Source organism: Bos javanicus, chromosome 19, assembly GCF_032452875.1.
Source record: "Bos javanicus breed banteng chromosome 19, ARS-OSU_banteng_1.0, whole genome shotgun sequence".
Taxonomy (NCBI): Eukaryota; Metazoa; Chordata; class Mammalia; order Artiodactyla; family Bovidae; genus Bos; species Bos javanicus.
This window is the reverse complement of record NC_083886.1, coordinates 54,032,804-54,049,977: the sequence shown is the minus strand read 5'-3', so window position 1 is coordinate 54,049,977 and position 17,174 is coordinate 54,032,804. Positions and strand designations below refer to the sequence as shown.

The following is a 17,174-nucleotide window of genomic DNA, read 5'->3' as shown; positions in this document are numbered from 1 at the left end:
CATTAGCCACAAATATTTACTCTCTTCAGAAAATGTTCATTTATTTTTTTCAATGTATTTGTTCCTTCATGAACCTATTTCGTCTCAATTAAAACTGGTTCCCAATCTCTGCTCTCTTTCAAACTAGAAGTGGAGACTCCTTGACCTATTTTTTTTAAAGCTTTTTCTTTTTTTAATTATGAAAAGTGTTCAGAGAAGTGTCAATATAAAGAACACATGTCCCTGAACTCACAACAACCCAAAAATATCTGTGTATTTTCTACTATCTTCTGTGTCTATCTTAACAAAACAAAACCACCTACTGGAATTATATCATATCTTGCTTTCTGTTATAACATATTTTTCCATGTGTTAGAAGCAAAAATGTGTCCCCTTAAAATTCATATTAAAGTTCTCACCCCCACATTTCATGTGTGTGTGTGTGCTAGTTGCTCAGTCGTGTCTGACTCTTTGCAACCCCAGGGACTGTAGCCTGCCAGGCTCCTCTGTCTGTGGAATTCTACAGGCAAGAATACTGGCGTGCATTGCCATTCCCTTCTCCAGACCCTGGGATCGAACCCAGGTCTCCTGCATTGCAGGCAGAGTCTTTACCATCTGAGCCACAAGGGAAGCCCCTACACTTTATAATTCAACATTATTTGAAAGTAGCTTCTATATAGAGATAATCAAGTCAGAATTAGGTCATTAGGGTGGGCCCTGATCCAGTGGCTGGTGTCCTTTATTTTATTATTATTTTGAAGAATATTTGTTTATTGGGCTGCACCAGGTCTCAGTTGCCGCACGCAAGGTCTTTAGTTGCAGCCTGTGGGATCTAGTTCCTTGATCAGGGATCAAACCCAGGTCCCCTGCATTGGGATCTTGAAGTCTTTGCCATTGGTTCACCAGGGAAGTCCATGGTGCCATTTAAAAAGAGGACATTTGGAGACAGACACAGGTATACAAGGAGAATGTAGCGTGAACATGAAGACAACTCTCTACAAGCCAAGGAGGGAGGCCTCAGAAGGAACCAACCCTTCAAAATCTCAGGTCTCCTGACTCTGAAACTGTAAGAAAACTGATTTCTGTTGCTTAAGACACCCAGTTTGTGGTACTTTTTATGGCAGTCACAGAAAACTAATACACCATATTATTAACTAATTAAAAAATCCAAAATGTCAACCCTCCATCTTAACCGCTGTAAATATATTACAAGAATGCACCATCCTTGAACCAGCCACCGTCACCAGATATTTGTCTTCCAAATAGTGGCTACCTAAATAATAAACTTCACATTTTTATGCAGAAATCTTCATCTGTATTCTGTTTTCCTAGGTTAATTTCTGGGATTGCTATTTCCTTGGGAGGCCAAACTGATATAATGCCCAGTGGATTTCTAAAAAGGTATCCGAGTTTTGAGGGATTTGACTTTTTGCTAATTTGGTCATTGCAAAATGGTTTTCTGATAATCCATTTGCTTGAGTGGGTTGCCTTATTTGTATTAAACATTTGTGTTCTACCTGTGAATTGTCTATTGGTGTACTTTGCCAATATTTCTGCTGGGGTGTCGGAATCCTTATTGATAGGAAAGAAATATTTATATAGCAAAGATCTTAATCTTAATCTTTTGCTGTATGTATATTTTCCCTAATCTGTTGTTTGCCTTTAAATCGTGTTACCTATTTTGAAATACAGACGTTTTAAACATCTAGGCAAACCGATGGTAACTTTCCCTTAGTGATTTCTTTTTATCAGTTTTACACTTTATATCATTCTTCCCAAGCCAAAAATCCATTAATTGTTGGCTTATATTTTCATCTAATTTTCTTATGGTTCCATTTTCAATGAACTACTTCTGATATTTCAAAAAGTCTAATTCAAAGTATACATTTACCTGAAAAAAATCACACATTCACCAGCTCATTGAATGAGTGTTTGTGTTGTTTTTATCACTATTTCCCATTTTTATTGTATACTATTATTTGATTAAAAAATAGGGAGATCAATTAAAGCTTAATAAAACTTGGATACTTGTCATATACAAACTTATGAGAAATTTTAAAAAGGTGGGGGAGGGGGATATGGGGGAAGGGGAGGGTCATGTTAACCTCTTTCCCCAGCAACCACCCCCACTCCACTGCAGCACCACCGTTACAGTAAATTTCAGAAACTCGATGGCCTTCCCTTCACACCATCGATCATGGAAGCCCCTCTCCTCTGTGGGGACTGGCAGCTCCCCCGGGTGTACCGTAAACCAGGCTCTGCTCATAGGCAGCTGACATGGTGACTGCACCCAGCCAGTGCAGTCCTTCTCAGGATCCGCCAGCCACAGCTTCTTCATCTGGGCCAAAGCAAGGAGCCCAGAGCAAGCTCTCCAAACATGCCCTGCCTGCCCACATCCCCACCCCCTACAGTCCCTTCCCCTGGAATCCCCCTTACTGCCTTATTTTGCTTCTGTTGAAAGAGATGGCTTGTTGCTATTTAGAAGGCAAGGCCCATGTATCCAGAATGCCTCACCCAGCGGGGCCTGCCAGGGGCCCCTCACCTGCACCCAGGCCAAGAGTGACAATCGCCTGTTACATAGTGCCCCCCAGCTCCACAGTCACAGCTTGTGTCTGGTGGCCAACCTCCATAGGGAAGCCAGGCAACACACGAGTCCGCAGAGGTTGGGTTCCTTGCTTGGTGTGAATTTCTATTCTGCTCCTACCATCCGTGTTGGCAGATTCCTAACTTGGCAGTTCTATCCGAGTCCTCCAGCTGGTGAACATAAATCTGAGTTTACCCCTACCCTGTCGGAAGAGAGGGAAGGAAAAGAATCCCAGAGAGCACAGTTGCTGAAAGGCCTCCACCTCCCGGATGAGAATGGAGGCCCTCCCCGCACAAAGCTCAGGACAGCGCCCTTGGGGTGCAGCTGCCCCAAATCGAGCAGAGCTGCTAAGAGAGCAGGGCTTGTCCAGAACAGCACCGATGTCCAGAGGCTCTAAGGTTACCTGATGAAGTGCTTCTCCAAAACAGGGGGCTTTAAGAAACTCGGAGGACAAATCCCTACACTCTGACCCAGCAGATCTGCGGGAGGGGGCACCCAGGTGCCACCATCACCATGTGAGACTGGGAACCATTCACCTACTACTCCCCTGAACCCCCAAGGAAGGCAGAGAATCGGGCTCTGACAGGAGGCAGACCAGCCCCTCTGCTGCTCAGGCTGTGCTGTTATCAGCACAATTAATGACATGTCAGTGGCTGCCCAGGGCCTTCCCCCACCGCCTCCTCTGGTGTGTCACCAGTTGGATGTTAAGTGTTGGGTGGATTCAAGACTGCAGAAGGCCTGTCCCCTGCCCGCAGCCCAGCACCTGTCACTGGGTTAATAAACGTGGCTTGGGCCCACGTGTTACCCAGAGTAGAGGAACGTGCAGCTCTGTGTCTAGGGATGCGAAACAGAAGGAGCCAGCCTGGAGAATGGCCTTCAGAGACCTCCTGCGAGGAGGCCCCTGGGCTTCAGTGCCCACTGGTCTGGCAACGAGACCTGACGAACAGTGGGCTGGCTGGGAGCAGCTCCTCGTGTCCCCACCTGTCCCTCAGGGGTGTCCCTATGACCCCGGGGTGGTGGAAAGGTTTATGATCAGAGCCATGTGGCTCCTGCTTCACAGATAAGCCACACATGTGCAGAGCAGTGTCCAGCTCCTTTAGGGTCCCTAGATCCACCCGGGGAGAAGGCAATGGCACCCCACTCCAGTACTCTTGCCTGGAAAATCCCATGAATGGAGGAGCCTGGTAGGCTGCAGTCCATGGGGTCGCTAAGAGTCGGGCACGACTGAGCAACTTCACTTTCACTTTTCACTTTCATGCATTGGAGAAGGAGATGGCAACCCACTCCAGTGTTCTTGCCTGGAGAATCCCAGGGACGGGGGAGCCTGGTGGGCTGCTGTCTCTGGGGTCGCACAGAGTCGGACACGACTGAAGCGACTTAGCAGCACCAGCAGCAGCAGATCCACCCGACCAGACCCCTGGGAAGCAGCGGGCCCCTTTGTACTACTGTTAAGTCCCCCGCCTAGATTTCTAACATCGGGCTGTCCTGGCCCTTCAATGTCCACTGCCGGAATCATTTCCTCTGTGTCGACCATTGAAGGGGAAGCTGTGTCCGGAGCAGAGCACACGCCTGGGCTTCTGACAGGCTTGGTGAGGAGTTAGAAGGCCAGAGGCTGGGGGAGCACTGGGAAGAGGGTTCGGTGGAGCAGGGTGGGGATGAGGAGGGCCTGCCCCCCCACTCCCCTGACCAGCTGTCTCCCGGCGGAGCCCACATCACGTTCCTCTCCCAGCCCCTCTGCTTGCAGGCTCTCAGGCTTCAGTGATTGGCCTTAGAGAGGAAAAGTCTTGGCCTTGGGGCCAATCCCACCTTCAAGCCGCACCTACAGCTCCCATGGGCACCCTCTGAACACTTGCCACCCTCTCCTGACCCTGAGGCTATGTCCTAACTAGGAGCCCCCAGAGGGTTCAACAGGCTGGGGGCGGGGCAGGAGTTGGAGCCAAGCCGAGACAGGGGGGCAGCCTGGGAAGGGCCCCCTGTCTCCTCCAAGGTACACTCCTGGGGTCCGTGGGGAGCACATGACTGCTCCAGAGCAGGGTCCACATCACAGCCAACAGGAGGGGCAGCTGGAACTTTTCTGGGGTGCACTACACAAGGGTCACGGCTCTGAAGGAGATGGTGGAGGCGATCCTTCAAAGACGTCAGGGCTGGGGCTCAGGCCAAGGAAAAGGGTCATTGCCAGCCCAGAGGGGGGCTGATGCGTCCAGTTCAGTTCAGTTCAGTCGCTCAGTCATGTCTGACTCTTTGCGACCCCATGAACTGCAGCACGCCAGGCCTCCCTGTCCATCACCAACTCCCGGAGTTCACCCAAACTCATGTCCATCGAGTTGGTGATGCCATCCAGCCATCTCATCCTCTGTTGTCCCCTTCTCCTCCTGCTCCCAATCCCTCCTAGCATCAGAGTCTTTTCCAATGAGTCAACTCTTCACATGAGGTGGCCAAAGTATTGGAGTTTCAGCTTTAGCATCAGTCCTTCCAAAGAACACCCAGGACTGATCTCCTTTAGAATGGATTGGTTGAATCTCCTTGCTGTCCAAGGGACTCTCAAGAGTCTTCTCCAATACCACAGTTCAAAAGCATCAATTCTTCGGTGCTCAGCTTTCTTCACAGTCCAACTCTCACATCCATACATGACTACTGGAAAAACCATAGCCTTGACTAGATGGACCTTTGTTGGCAAAGTAATGTCTCTGCTTTTGAATATGCTGTCTAGGTTGGTCATAACTTTCCTTCCAAGAAGTAAGCGTCTTTTAATTTCATGGCTCCAATCACCATCTGTAGTGATTCTGGAGCCCCCCAAAATTAAGTCTGACACTGTTTCCACTGTTTCCCCATCTATTTCCCATGAAGTGATGGGACCCAATGCCTAGGGACCCATAAAATGGAGGAGAGACTGGTAGGAAGGGAGGCAGAGCTAATCAAGGGCCTGACCCCTGCACCGTGGACTGGGATGACGGAGGCTGTTTGGAAGGAGCCATTGGGAGGAGTAGGAACAGGTATGCAGAAAAGCTCCCGGCCAGAGGAGTGGCCCGGGTGGAGGGGAGGGAAGAGTCCTGGAGATGGATGGGGGTGATGGCCGCACAAGGATGAGAATACATTTAATGCTGTAGAATTATGTGCTTCAAAGTGTTCAGTATTCAAAATCTGCTGTGTGTACTTTATCACAGGGAAAAAATAGTAATAATAGTGGAACCTGGAGAGGGTGTACAGATTCTCCGTTCCGCCCTAAAAAAATAACAATATTAATCTTTTAAAAAAAGTCTGGAAAAAAAAAAGAAAAAATAAATAAATAAATAAATAAAAAATAAAAAAAACGTCTGGGACCAGGAAGCTTGCAGCCAAAGAGGCCAGGATGAAGTGGAATGGTATGGATGGAGGAAAGGAAAAGGACAGGGAGCTTGAGGCCGGTAACAAAGGAAGCTCAGGTCCCTGCACTGAGGGCAGGCTGCCAGCAGCAATGCCAGGGCCTGGCAAAGACCAAGCAACCCGATGACAGATCTTCTAATGTCCCCGAATCCATAAGATGCATGACCTTGAACAGTTCTTGAGCAGATGTGCAGAGCAGTTTATACCCGGGGTCTTTGGGACCTGGAGTCCTGCAGGGAACAAAGATTCCCACCCCACTGGGAGACCAGAAAACTGTGCTCCGGAAAGGTTGCCAGGTACAGAACCTGGAGCAAGCAGAACACCCAGGTCCCCTTCACAGATCTGGGGTCTTTCTATGGGCCAGTCTGACTCTCCTCCTTACCTGGATAGAGGTGGGGACCTGGAGAGGGTGTACGGAGAGGACCTGTACAAGGGGACCCTCTTGTACAATCTAAAACTGCTACCAGCAGAGATCCTGAGACACACAAAACCAGTGATGTCTATAGTCAGAAACAGCTATCTGACTTTTTGCATCTCTACTAAGGATTCAGTGTTAATTGAAATAAAAAAGCAGCTTGAGATGCTCAAAGCACTTCGTACCAATATTATAAATCCTCTCCCAAATCCTGAGAGATGAAGGGTGGATAGAGAAACAGCTCCAGGTAGAACCGTGACAACGATTAAAAAAAAAAAAAAAAAAACAAAATCTCATTCTCCTTGAATGCATTCATTTAATATTTTTACTTTTAAAATGGTTACGTTCTTAGCAGTATTGTTGATCTTAGATTATAAGCTCCTGAGCCCACGACATCTCTGAGAAGTTCCTTTTATGAAGGGCTATCTTCAGTAGAGTTCCAAATGCCATGTTTTTGTTGATGGAAAGGAGAGCGATGCCAACCTGGCAGTTGGCACAAGGAATACAGAAATGGAGTCAGGCCAAGATCTGGAATGTGCATTAGCTTGAGTATGCAAAAAAAGGCAATGATTTTAAAAGATATAAAATAAAAATGCCAGTGCTGGCTTTTAACCATCTCTGATCAATGTATGAATACACGTTGAATTCTGTGCTGCTCTGAGCCATCGGAAACCACTGGGTAGGACCACATTTTTTACAAAATAGGCTATTGTATAATTTGAAAGAAAAGATCAACTTGGCCTCTCCTCAGAAAACACACACACACACATACACACACACGCTCATGAAACAAAAGACTGCAGAAACTCCTAGACTAGGGAGTCATTCTTCCTATTAACCTGCAACTCCTTAAGAATTAGAACATCTTTGAGAACTATTCTTGGTCCTCCGTGACTTGCAGGAGTAAGTCACACTGGTGATGAAGGTAGCTCAAGTTTGCTTCCAGGAGGAGAGAGGTTTTGAGGTGGTTGGAGAGTGGGGAGAGGGTGCCAATAGAAGAGAGATGTCAGAAACCGCAGCAGCCCCAAGAGAAGCAGGGTGGGGCCTGGGAAGGATAGCAGATTTCTTCTCTCCCAGCCCTGTTCAGAACTGGCCCTGACATGCTGGGTTGGAGCCAGTGGGCAGCAGCAGGCCTGCTGTTAACCACACATGTTCCCTCCTCCCTCCCCAGGAGCCACGTGGCCACTGACACTCGGCCCAGAGGAAGCGAGGCTTTTTTAACTCCACATGGCAGTGGTGGGGTGGGGCTCTCCTCTAGCTAATATTTACAGGGGTAAAGTTAAGAATCTATTACCTTCCCTGGTGGCCCAGTGGTTAAGAATCTGCCTGCCAATGTAGGGGACATGGGTTTGATCCCTGGTCTGGGAAAATCCCACATGACCCGGAACAACTAAGCCCGTGAACCACAACTACTGAAGCCCGTGTGCCTAGAGCCCGTGCTCTACAATTAGAGAAGTCACTGCAATGAGATACCCGTGCGTTGCAACAAAGAGTAGCCCCCACTTGCCACAACTAGAGAAAGCCCAAGCACAGCAACAAGGACCCAGCACAGCCGAAAGAAGCCTGAAGAATTCTTTTTTAAAAAAGAAACTATTACCCCAAATTCATTCCCCAAGATTCAGTGATTTAGACCCAGCGAAAGTCCTCCTAGATAGGGAGGTAAAGTCACCAAAAAAGACAGAAATGAGCAAAACACAGATGCAGAAATGACATCCTTTAGAAAAGACTCAAGTCTCCCTTCCTGCTTCCTTCACAAAGCACTTCTATCCCCAGTGTATTGGCTACTGTAACAAGTCACCACAAAAATAGAGACTTACAACAACACAGTGTATTATCTTGCAGTTCCAGAGGCCAGAGGTCAACCCAGGTCTCACTGGGCTAACCTCAGGTGTCAGCAGGGCTGGGTTCCTTCCTGAGGTTCCAAGGGACAATCCATTCTCCTGTCTTTTCCAGCTAGAATCCACGTACATCCCTTGGCTCATGGCCCCTTCCTTCTCTTTCAAAGCCGGCAGTGCAGGTGCTGTTTTTCTCATAGGGCATCACTCTGACACTGACTCTGGCCCGGTCTTTCACTTTCAAGAACCCTGTGATGACACGGCCTCACTGGATAATCCAGGACAATCTCTCCACATCACAGTCAGCCAATAGGCAACTTTAATTCCATCTGCAACTTGAATCCCCTTTGCCACATGACCCAATACAGTCACAAGGTCCCAGAACTAGGAAGTAACATCTGGACATCTGGGGACTGCTCTTCTGCCAACCACATCACACCAAGGACACTGTAAAGAGCTGACTTCTAACTCTCCAGGGGACTTTCCATCTCCACTGTCCATCAAACTTCCATTCAGAGCAACTAGCCTTTAAGCAATATGATGAGAACCTGGGCCTAGACGTTGCAGAGGGGAGACCCAGCCTCTGCGACAGCTGGACAGGACAGAGGAAAGCTGTGCACAGACAAGTGCCAGAGCCTTGGTTCCTGTGCTGCTGTAAGGCACTGGTGGTGGTTTAGTCACCAAATCGTGTCCAACCCTTTTGTGACCCCATGGACTGTAGCCCGCCAGGCTCCTCTGTTCATGGGATTTCCCAGGCAAGAATATTGGAGTGGGTTGCCTTCTCCAGGGGGATCTTCCCAACCCAATACCTCTCCTGCATTGCAGGCAAATTTTTTACTACTGAGCCACCAGGGAAGCCCCTGTGCTATTGTAAGAAGCTGCATCAATTCCCAAATGGAGAACAAATAGAGCAAAGGTGCAGACACCTCTTGAACCTTTCTAAGAAGACGAAAGAAACAGGGCAGCCTGGATCCGGCAGGAGGGAGGCTCTGCCCAGACTTCTCCCGTTCACTGTTCTGTGCCATGTCCCTGCCGCAAGGCCACCCTGGGTCAACAGGACAAGTGTGGTCCTGGCAGCTCATGATCTGGCAGTTCCCGCACACCTGCCACAGCCCACGTCCCCTGTGACAGCTGTCCATTGCAGCGAGGGGGAAGCAGGTAGGGAGTGGGGCTGATGAACCCTTAGGGGGATGTGTTGTGTGGCAAAGCCCACAGGTGATTCTTCCCCCGAACTTGCCACTGTCACATTGCTCAGGAGCAAACTGCTCTGAGCTCTGGTCACCTGCCAGATGACCAGAAGAAACTGGTTCATCTGCTTTGCCCTCAAAGACCAATCAACACAGAGCAGGGACAAGGTAATGCCATCTTAAACACGAGCCAGGCACATGCAAACAAGGAATGTTTTCCTCTCATAAAACATCTGCTGCTAATACACCTCACAAGAGGCCCCGATTTTCTCTCCCAGAACCAGGCACATGCACCGCAGTCTTTTTGGAAACATCCAGTTTTGCAGTTCAATAGGTGATATAAATATTGCAGATCAGGAACCTTTTCTTTGGGGTGCACAGTTTGGGGAAGTTGGGGCTCCTTCAGTCTCATTGCCCAGATAAGACACCTGGGAGCTGATATCACCCCTCTTCTTATTCGCATTTAAGTTCAAATTATGGGATCATTGCAGAAGAGAAATATATTTGCTGCACTTGCATTTTGCATTCAGGATTAACATGGAAAAGATCGTGGCCCAAAAATAGGGCTGCTGTGCATGGGGCCCTCTGTGTTGAAGTGAGGACAACACAGTCGACTTGCAGTTAAATCGAAGGAACGAAGTTTAGGGCAGAAATCCTAGAGCTGGGGCCCTGGGCCAACTGCCATAAGGAAAAAGGACCCTCAAGAGGCCGTAACTGGAGAAGACAGTTAAAGAAACGAGGGTGAGGGAAGATCTGGTGGCCTGCTTAGCTGTTTTTCCTCTCCCAACTGTCCAGTTGTCACTTTGATTATCGCCCACTCCTTGGAAAACCCCAAAGCCTCTGCCTGTCCAGAGAAAGACCATCTGCTGCCCATGCCCCTGGACAGAAAATACCCTCAAACCACCTCCCCCAACGCGCCAAGGAAGGCGGGCCTGCAAGGAGAAACAGGCTTAAAGATGAGTCAGGATCCACACGGAGGAAGGACTAAACCCAAAAAGCAAGGAAAAGGGTAAAGCCAACCAGGAAACCACTGACCAACCACAAAGTGGATGAGGGGCATCTGACCTGTACATTGCGCCTATAAACTTTAACACAGAGAGGTTCTCAGTGTCTGTGGCAAAGGAGTAGGTAATGCACCACAAAACAGAAATCAAACTAGGGGAGAACATACTGACAACACTCCCGGAATGCAACACACTTGATCTTGCTCAGGGAAAGCATTTTAGCTCTAGAAACTGAAAAACCAGGACTTCCCTGGTGGTCCAGTGGCTAAGATTCTGTGTTCCTAATGCAGGGGGCCTGGGTTCGATCCCGGATCAGGGAACTAGATCCCACATGCTGCAACTATGACCCAGCACAGCCAAATGAATATTAAAAAAAAGAAGAAATTGAAAAATCGTAAAGGTATCAAATGCCATCTGATAGATATGTCCTTTGTCCTGATTCCAATGCCAGAGAGTGTAACAAGCAATTTATCAACCACTTGAATTCAGGGTCACTCAGTGGAAAACCAGAGCAAACACCAAAGTGTGCAAGCAGGTTCAGACACAGGCTCAGGGTGCACCCAGGTGATGGTGGTCTCTATAGGAGCTAATCTAGAATGAGCATGGCTACCACATCTCCGTATGCAGTCAGGTGAGTCCATACAGACCCCTCATCTTGTATATCAGCTCTGCTGCTGCTGCTAAGTTGCTTCAGTTGTGTCCGACTCTGTGAGACCCCATAGATGGCAGCCCCCCAGGCTCCCCCGTCCCTAGGATTCTCCAGGCAAGAACACTGGAGTGGGTTGCCATTTCCTTCTCCAATCAGCTCTAAACACCTGGAAAGACTCTCCGTTGGAGGCTCAGGCAGAGAAGGGCATGCCATTCAGATTGGATAATGCATTTGGGTTCTTTCAGTTCTTTCCTTGTGCTAGCCGTACAACTGAGGTTACTACACGCAGACGGAGAACTTGATCTTTTTTTTTTTTTAACAAGTCTTAAGTGCCTGATTTCTCCTCTCTGAGGATGGCTATATCGGTTCAGAAGATGGAGTAAAGGACATGCTTCAGATCACATATCATCAAAGCAGATTTATTAGAGATGCAAGACCAAGTGCCCAGAGGACACGTGGGTGGTTGCTAGCATCAAAACCACCAACACGGAAGTGAGTGGGAAAAGATTCCCTATGTCATTTGCGAGGAGGTGGGGGTGGGCTGGGAGAAGTACGTGCTTTCTTTGTGCAATGGCCTCATCAACATTCATCAATCTAATACAAATACAATAGAACAATGTACAATAACTATGTACACCAATAAAACCAACCTCCACTGCTACAGATCCTTCATGTTTAAAGTCATACTCCCCAACTGCACCACTGTAGGAAGCTAATTCACTAATTTTATAGGAGAGGATTCAGGCCTGTGGAGAAAACTGGGGACCCTCGGCCGGACGTGGAGGGACAAGTTAAAATCTCTACTCCAGATTTGCGTGGCCAGGCAACCTGGTCACCCTGGTCCCTGGTCGGCCCAGGGGGACCCAGCACCCCACAATATAAAGAGTGTAAATATATCTCTGGGGAAGGAAATGGCAACACATTCCAGTATTCTTGCCTGGAAAATCTCATGGACAGAGGAGCCTGGCGGGATACAGTCCATGGGGTCGCAAAGAGTTGGACACAACTTAACAACTGAGCACACAGGAAGTTTTATTTCTTCTTTGGGTAACTATTGTTTGCACTCAAAAGAATCACAGTTTACAATTATTTTAACTTGTATTTGTATTATTTTAAAATATAGTAGTTTTTTAAATCAAACCAGTTGATTTTGTAATAATAAATGCCCACATTTTAAAACTAAAAAAAAAAAGAAAGACTCTAAATATATCTAAATGGAGAATTCCACTTCTGCTTATGATCAGCTTTCCACCTGATGAACCACATATACAAGGAACCAAAAAACAAAACCAAATATTTTTACCAATCTAGTTAAATGTGAAAAATCCAAACAGTGGTCATTAATAATAATTAAACACTTATAATTAACAAGAACTTTGAATGAGCCAGGTACTAGGTACTTTAGATAACTGTTGCAACAGAACTTTGTGACAGGTTGTATTACTCCCATTTTACAGATGGAGAAACCAAGGCACAGTAGCATTAAGTCAGTCCTATGTACTGGGTTGGTATTCAAATCCAGCAGTCTATATTTGGAGGCCATGTTTTAAACCCATGCCCTGAGCTACCCAAAACCTGAGCCAGGGAGACCAGCAGTTGTAGGTAGGGTTCTACAAACCCAGCGGCTATCATCTCAGATGCCTTTACACTGAGGCCTGGGGGGCTTTTTATAGACTCAACTGAATTGATACTAGCAGCTAGTGGTGACATGGGTTAGTCCCCACTCTCTCGAATGTTTATGAATCACTTGGCAGAGTGAACCATGTTATTCTAAGTCCCTAGGGCAGGGAGAATGTGCGCATGTGAGTGGTAGGGGCAAGAGGGGAGGCAGTGTGGTACAGTGGTTTTGTGGTACAGTGTGGTACAGTGGAGTTGGAGCATCCTGGGCCCAAGGCCTGTATTTCTGTCACTCCGGGATGCATGAACTTGGGAATTTAAATGTCGGTGTTTCTACCTGTAAAATGGGGATCACTTCAGTTCCTGATTTTATGGGTTTAATTCATGCAAAATAATCAGAATCTATTTACATAACAATCATCATGGCTGGAGGATTAAAAAATTCCACTGACAAGAACTTTCCTTAGTCATATTCTGAGACTCTGCTCTCCACAAATGCTCTACAAGCCAAGTGCACTCAGCAGAGAACAAGCCTTCCGATACCAACAGCACATGGCGGTGAATGAGTTTCACAGTTAATACTAAGAGGCTTTCTCACTTTAATAATCTTTTCTTTGCAAAAGTTTTCCTGGTTCTTAAAAGTGTTTAATGTTTGCTAGTCAACTAAATATTGATGTTTCCAGTGGGGGAATTTCTAAAACAAACACACAGATTTTTTTTTTTTAAGTTTTCTAATCAATCTGTGACAGATTTAGAATGGAATTCTCCAATCTGGGCCTTTGCCCCTGCCCTTTGATAATATGCTCCATCATATGGCTGGTTTTTGAGAACCAGTTCCCTCTTTACAGACATAGGAATTGGTGCCTGCAGGTGGTAAAGAAGGATCAATGGGACCAGACACAGGGGCTGGCCTGGCTTCTCCTATGAACTTGAGGAGGCAGTAAAACAAACTTCATGGTAAGAAAGTGAACGTATTGTGTCGTTTTCTGTTTCTGAATAGAATCTGAACTAGGTTGTGGCCAACATATGACACCAACTTCCGAGTGTGGGAATAACAGGATTTCAAGATTCATGGCTTCTGGCAGCGTGCCTTAGGTTATATTTAGAAATCTTAAATTGCCGGGGGTTTTTTTTCTTTTCCTTTTTTCTTTTCTTTCTTTTTATTTTTTCTTCCTTTCTTTTATTATTATTTAAGAAAAGATCAAGAGGAAGAGCTCCGGCCTAAAGGGTGTGAGTTTCATGACCTGAGGCTCTTAAACAGCCAGACCACCCACCCCAAGGCCAGGAATGTTAAGCGCGCGCCCCGTGCGGGTGAAACACACACTTTGGGGGGCTGTGTCGGCAAACAGCGGGCCCCTACAAGTTCTCATTCGCGTGCTCTGACGATCCAGCCAGACAAAGACCGCAAGTTCTCCGGACCAAAGATTCAGACAGCCTGAGACCGAGTCTCCTCGAATTAGGCCCACTCCCTGCCCAGGGCGCCAGAACCCGCCGCGGATGGGGCCCTCAGGGAGCTCCCCGCGTGATCCTGCCGCCCCACTCCTGCTCTGGCCCTGCACCTCTCTGCGCTGCGGCCAGACCCCGGCCCCTCCCGGGCCCCGCGGCTGCAGGCCCACGCGCCCCGCGCGCCCCCAGCCCGTCCCGCCGAGGGGCGCTGCCCGATCCCCCGCCGGCCCCTCAGGCCCCGCCCCCGCGGCCCCCGGCAGGTCCCCGATACCCACCCGGGTCCCGCACCCGGGGCCGGATTTGCGCCGGCTCCCGGAGCCGCCTCCGCCGCCACTGCAGCCGCCGCCAGTGAGGTTTGGTGGGGCGGGGACGCGCGGCGAGGCCCGGCCCCCGGCCCGCCCCCCAGCCCAACCCGGCCCCCGGCCCAATCAGACCCGCCGCCCACCCCACCCCCGCCAGCCCCAGTCCCAAGCCTGCCCCAACCGTGTTGCGGAACTGCCCCAGTCACCTTCCGCTCTCCCATCCCAGGCCCCGGCCCGGACGACCCCTTCCTATTCCGGGCCTCGCCGCCTGCCCGGGCCTCCGGCCCCGGGACTTTGCCCCAGAGGGAAGCCCCACGCCCCCGGAGTGAAGGCAGGACCCTTGGGACGTCCCACCTGCGCGCTCGCCCTCTCTGTCCCACCCTCTGCTTTTGTTTTTCCTATTTTGAGATAGGAAGAGAACAACACCCACCAGGAGGCCACGGGGCATCCCTCTCCTGCCATGAATTCTTCGCAAGAACCCCGGGAAGGGGGTACTGAGCCCCCCAGGTCTGGAGATGGACAGGCAGGCACTAGGCGGGGGCTCGGTCCCCGAAGGTGCGGCCGGCTCCGGACCCCGTCGCGCCCCCGCCTCTTCCTGCCATCCTCAGGACACTTGGCCGTCCCATGTCCCCGGCTTCCCGGGTGCCCTGCGCGAGCCCCTGGGGCTCCAGAGTGGCCGGCAGGACACACGTTGACACGGTTGTCGCTTTACAGAAACGGAGTCAGGCGGGGTAGAGCTCGGACTTAGAGATGGAGAAGATGCGTATTTATCCTTTAATACATTTACAGAGTTAAATATTCTGTGTTTCTAGTGTACACAAATGGCACAAAGGCCTCCTGCCCCGCAAGCCCCGCGCGTGGTCCTTGCCCGCCGGATGTTGACGGCGTCGCATAGCAACTGGAGATGGCGGAGCCGGACGGCGGCGCTGGCGGGTAAACGGGCCTAGGGATCTGGGGCCTCGGAGCTGCCCCCACACCTCCCCCTTCCCATAGCCCCGTAGGCACCCCTTCCCTTCCATGACCTTTTCCCCTCTCCTGTACCCCTGCCTCCCCACTCTCTGAGCCTTTCCTGACCTCCCCGGTCACCCCCACATTCCTGCACGCCCTTCTGCCTTCTCACCTCGCGTCCCTTTGTCCTCTCCCGTACCCTCCCTTTTCCCCCTTTTCTGGGCGCTCCTTTCTCTGAAACCCGGGACTTGCTCAGTCCACAGTAACCATGGCAACCACGATGCTTGGTAATCCCTGCTGCAGAGCCCTGAGAGCAGGGGTCTCTGTGCTGGATGCTGCCCAGCGAGGTCAGTGAGAGGGAGACCAGCCCAACCTCACCGGGGCTGGAGGTGGCAGGTGACGGACTGGGTTCAGTATGGCCAGGCAGCCCCACCGTGAATGCCTTGAGCACACAGATAGGCTGTAGTCAGGTAAACCCAGGACCACCAGGCCTCTGCTCTCTTACACTTTGTTTAAAAGGATAGAGACTATTTTTAAAAATTTACCTTTCACATTGGACACCGCTGTATTGTTTCTTTCTTTTTTTTAAGGTAGGTCTGCGTCTACTGACATGGAAAAATCCAGATTACAATAAATGAAAAGATTAAATGCAAAACAGTGTATATAGTGTGATCTCTAATTTGGTGGATGGGTGGCTTTAAACGCACAGAAAAATATTTGAAAGAAGATATCCTTGGGACTTCCCTTGTGGTCCAGTGGTTAAGGCTCTATGTTCTCAAAGCAGGGAGCCTGGGTTCGATCCCTGGTCAGGGAACTAGACCATGCCACAAGTAAGGGTTGGAATGCCACAACTAAAAAGATCCCACGTGCCACAACTAAGACCTGGCACAGCCAAATAAATATCTAAAAAGTAAAAAATAATACATAAAAAATATCCTTAAATCTCTTACTATTACGTCTTGTTATCTTGAACAGGAGAGAAGTCACAGGGGATTTTCATTGTCTGTGTCACATATTGCTGTATTAGTTTAACTTTTAACTAGAAAAAAAGCAATTTTAAGAATGTGACATTCTTGTACTATCCAAATCACGGGGAAACTAGAAAGTTTCTAGTCCTTTTTGCGCAATTTTCTCTTATTTTGTTTTCTATTTTCCCCATTTTGTCACAAACACAAGTGTATTTAAAGTGACTTTCTAGCATAATCTACTTGTACTGTTCCTTAAATGTTTCAATCATTGCATTTTTCATTCATTCTTGGAGTGACTCTTGTGCCATGTGACAGGCATGGTCTAGTGCTGGTGTTAGTGACAAAGTCATGGCCATCAGCCTAGAGAGAAGGCAGACAATTAACAAGTAAATATAATAACTAGATATACAGACAGTAAGGAGGGGATAAATGCCAAGAAAAAGAAAGATGTTATTTGAAACTGTTCAACTGTTTCTCCGCCACCAGGTCTCACTTGGGTGGCAAATCGCCTTCTGAAGGAGAAGAGGACCAGCATGTTGAAGGCGGCAAGGTAAAATTCCTTATGGGATAAATTAGTCTAGGCTGTATTTACTAGGAATTAGCGTTCAGATTTGTTTAAGAAAATTGCACGATGATCCTATGACCTTGCTCTGGAACAGACTCAGTTCAGTTGCAGAGAAACCTAATTTCCTTCCACCTCCTTCTGAAGTGTTGATGGCTTGTCAAGAATGCCTTGGATATCCCACACCTAGATCGCCCTGAGTTTTTCAGAGCTCATTTTCTGTAACAAAGGATGCAAAATAATTACCAAAAAAAGAAAAAACAGAGTAGATCAGCTAAACTATGAAACATAATCTCCTAGCGATGCTCAGAGTGT

General features: G+C 48.6%; 2 protein-coding genes across 8 annotated transcripts in view; one reads left to right on the top strand and one right to left on the bottom strand.

The window, feature by feature from the left end:
• The window catches only part of TBC1D16 (TBC1 domain family member 16), an 89,199-nt gene extending 74,512 nt beyond the window's left edge, over nucleotides 1–14,687 (bottom strand). For 4 of the 6 annotated variants that reach the window (XM_061392654.1, XM_061392656.1, XM_061392655.1 and 1 more), the window contains exon 1: nucleotides 14,355–14,687. In XM_061392654.1, coding sequence (XP_061248638.1) covers nucleotides 14,355–14,602 — 248 coding nt within the window. In that variant the 5' untranslated portion in view covers nucleotides 14,603–14,687. The remainder of the gene's footprint in view (nucleotides 1–14,354) is intronic. The other 2 variants (XM_061392658.1, XM_061392659.1) reach the window with 1 other exon arrangement.
• Nucleotides 14,688–14,848: 161 nt separating this feature from the next.
• The window catches only part of CCDC40 (coiled-coil domain containing 40), a 42,405-nt gene continuing 40,079 nt past the window's right edge, over nucleotides 14,849–17,174 (top strand). Inside the window, exons 1-3 of one of the 2 annotated variants that reach the window (XM_061392646.1) lie at nucleotides 14,849–14,936; nucleotides 15,194–15,314; nucleotides 16,784–16,847. In XM_061392646.1, the coding sequence (XP_061248630.1) occupies nucleotides 15,286–15,314; nucleotides 16,784–16,847 (93 nt within the window). In that variant the 5' untranslated portion in view covers nucleotides 14,849–14,936; nucleotides 15,194–15,285. Of the gene's footprint in view, nucleotides 14,937–15,191; nucleotides 15,315–16,783; nucleotides 16,848–17,174 lie in introns of those variants that run through there. The other variant, XM_061392647.1, reaches the window with a different exon arrangement.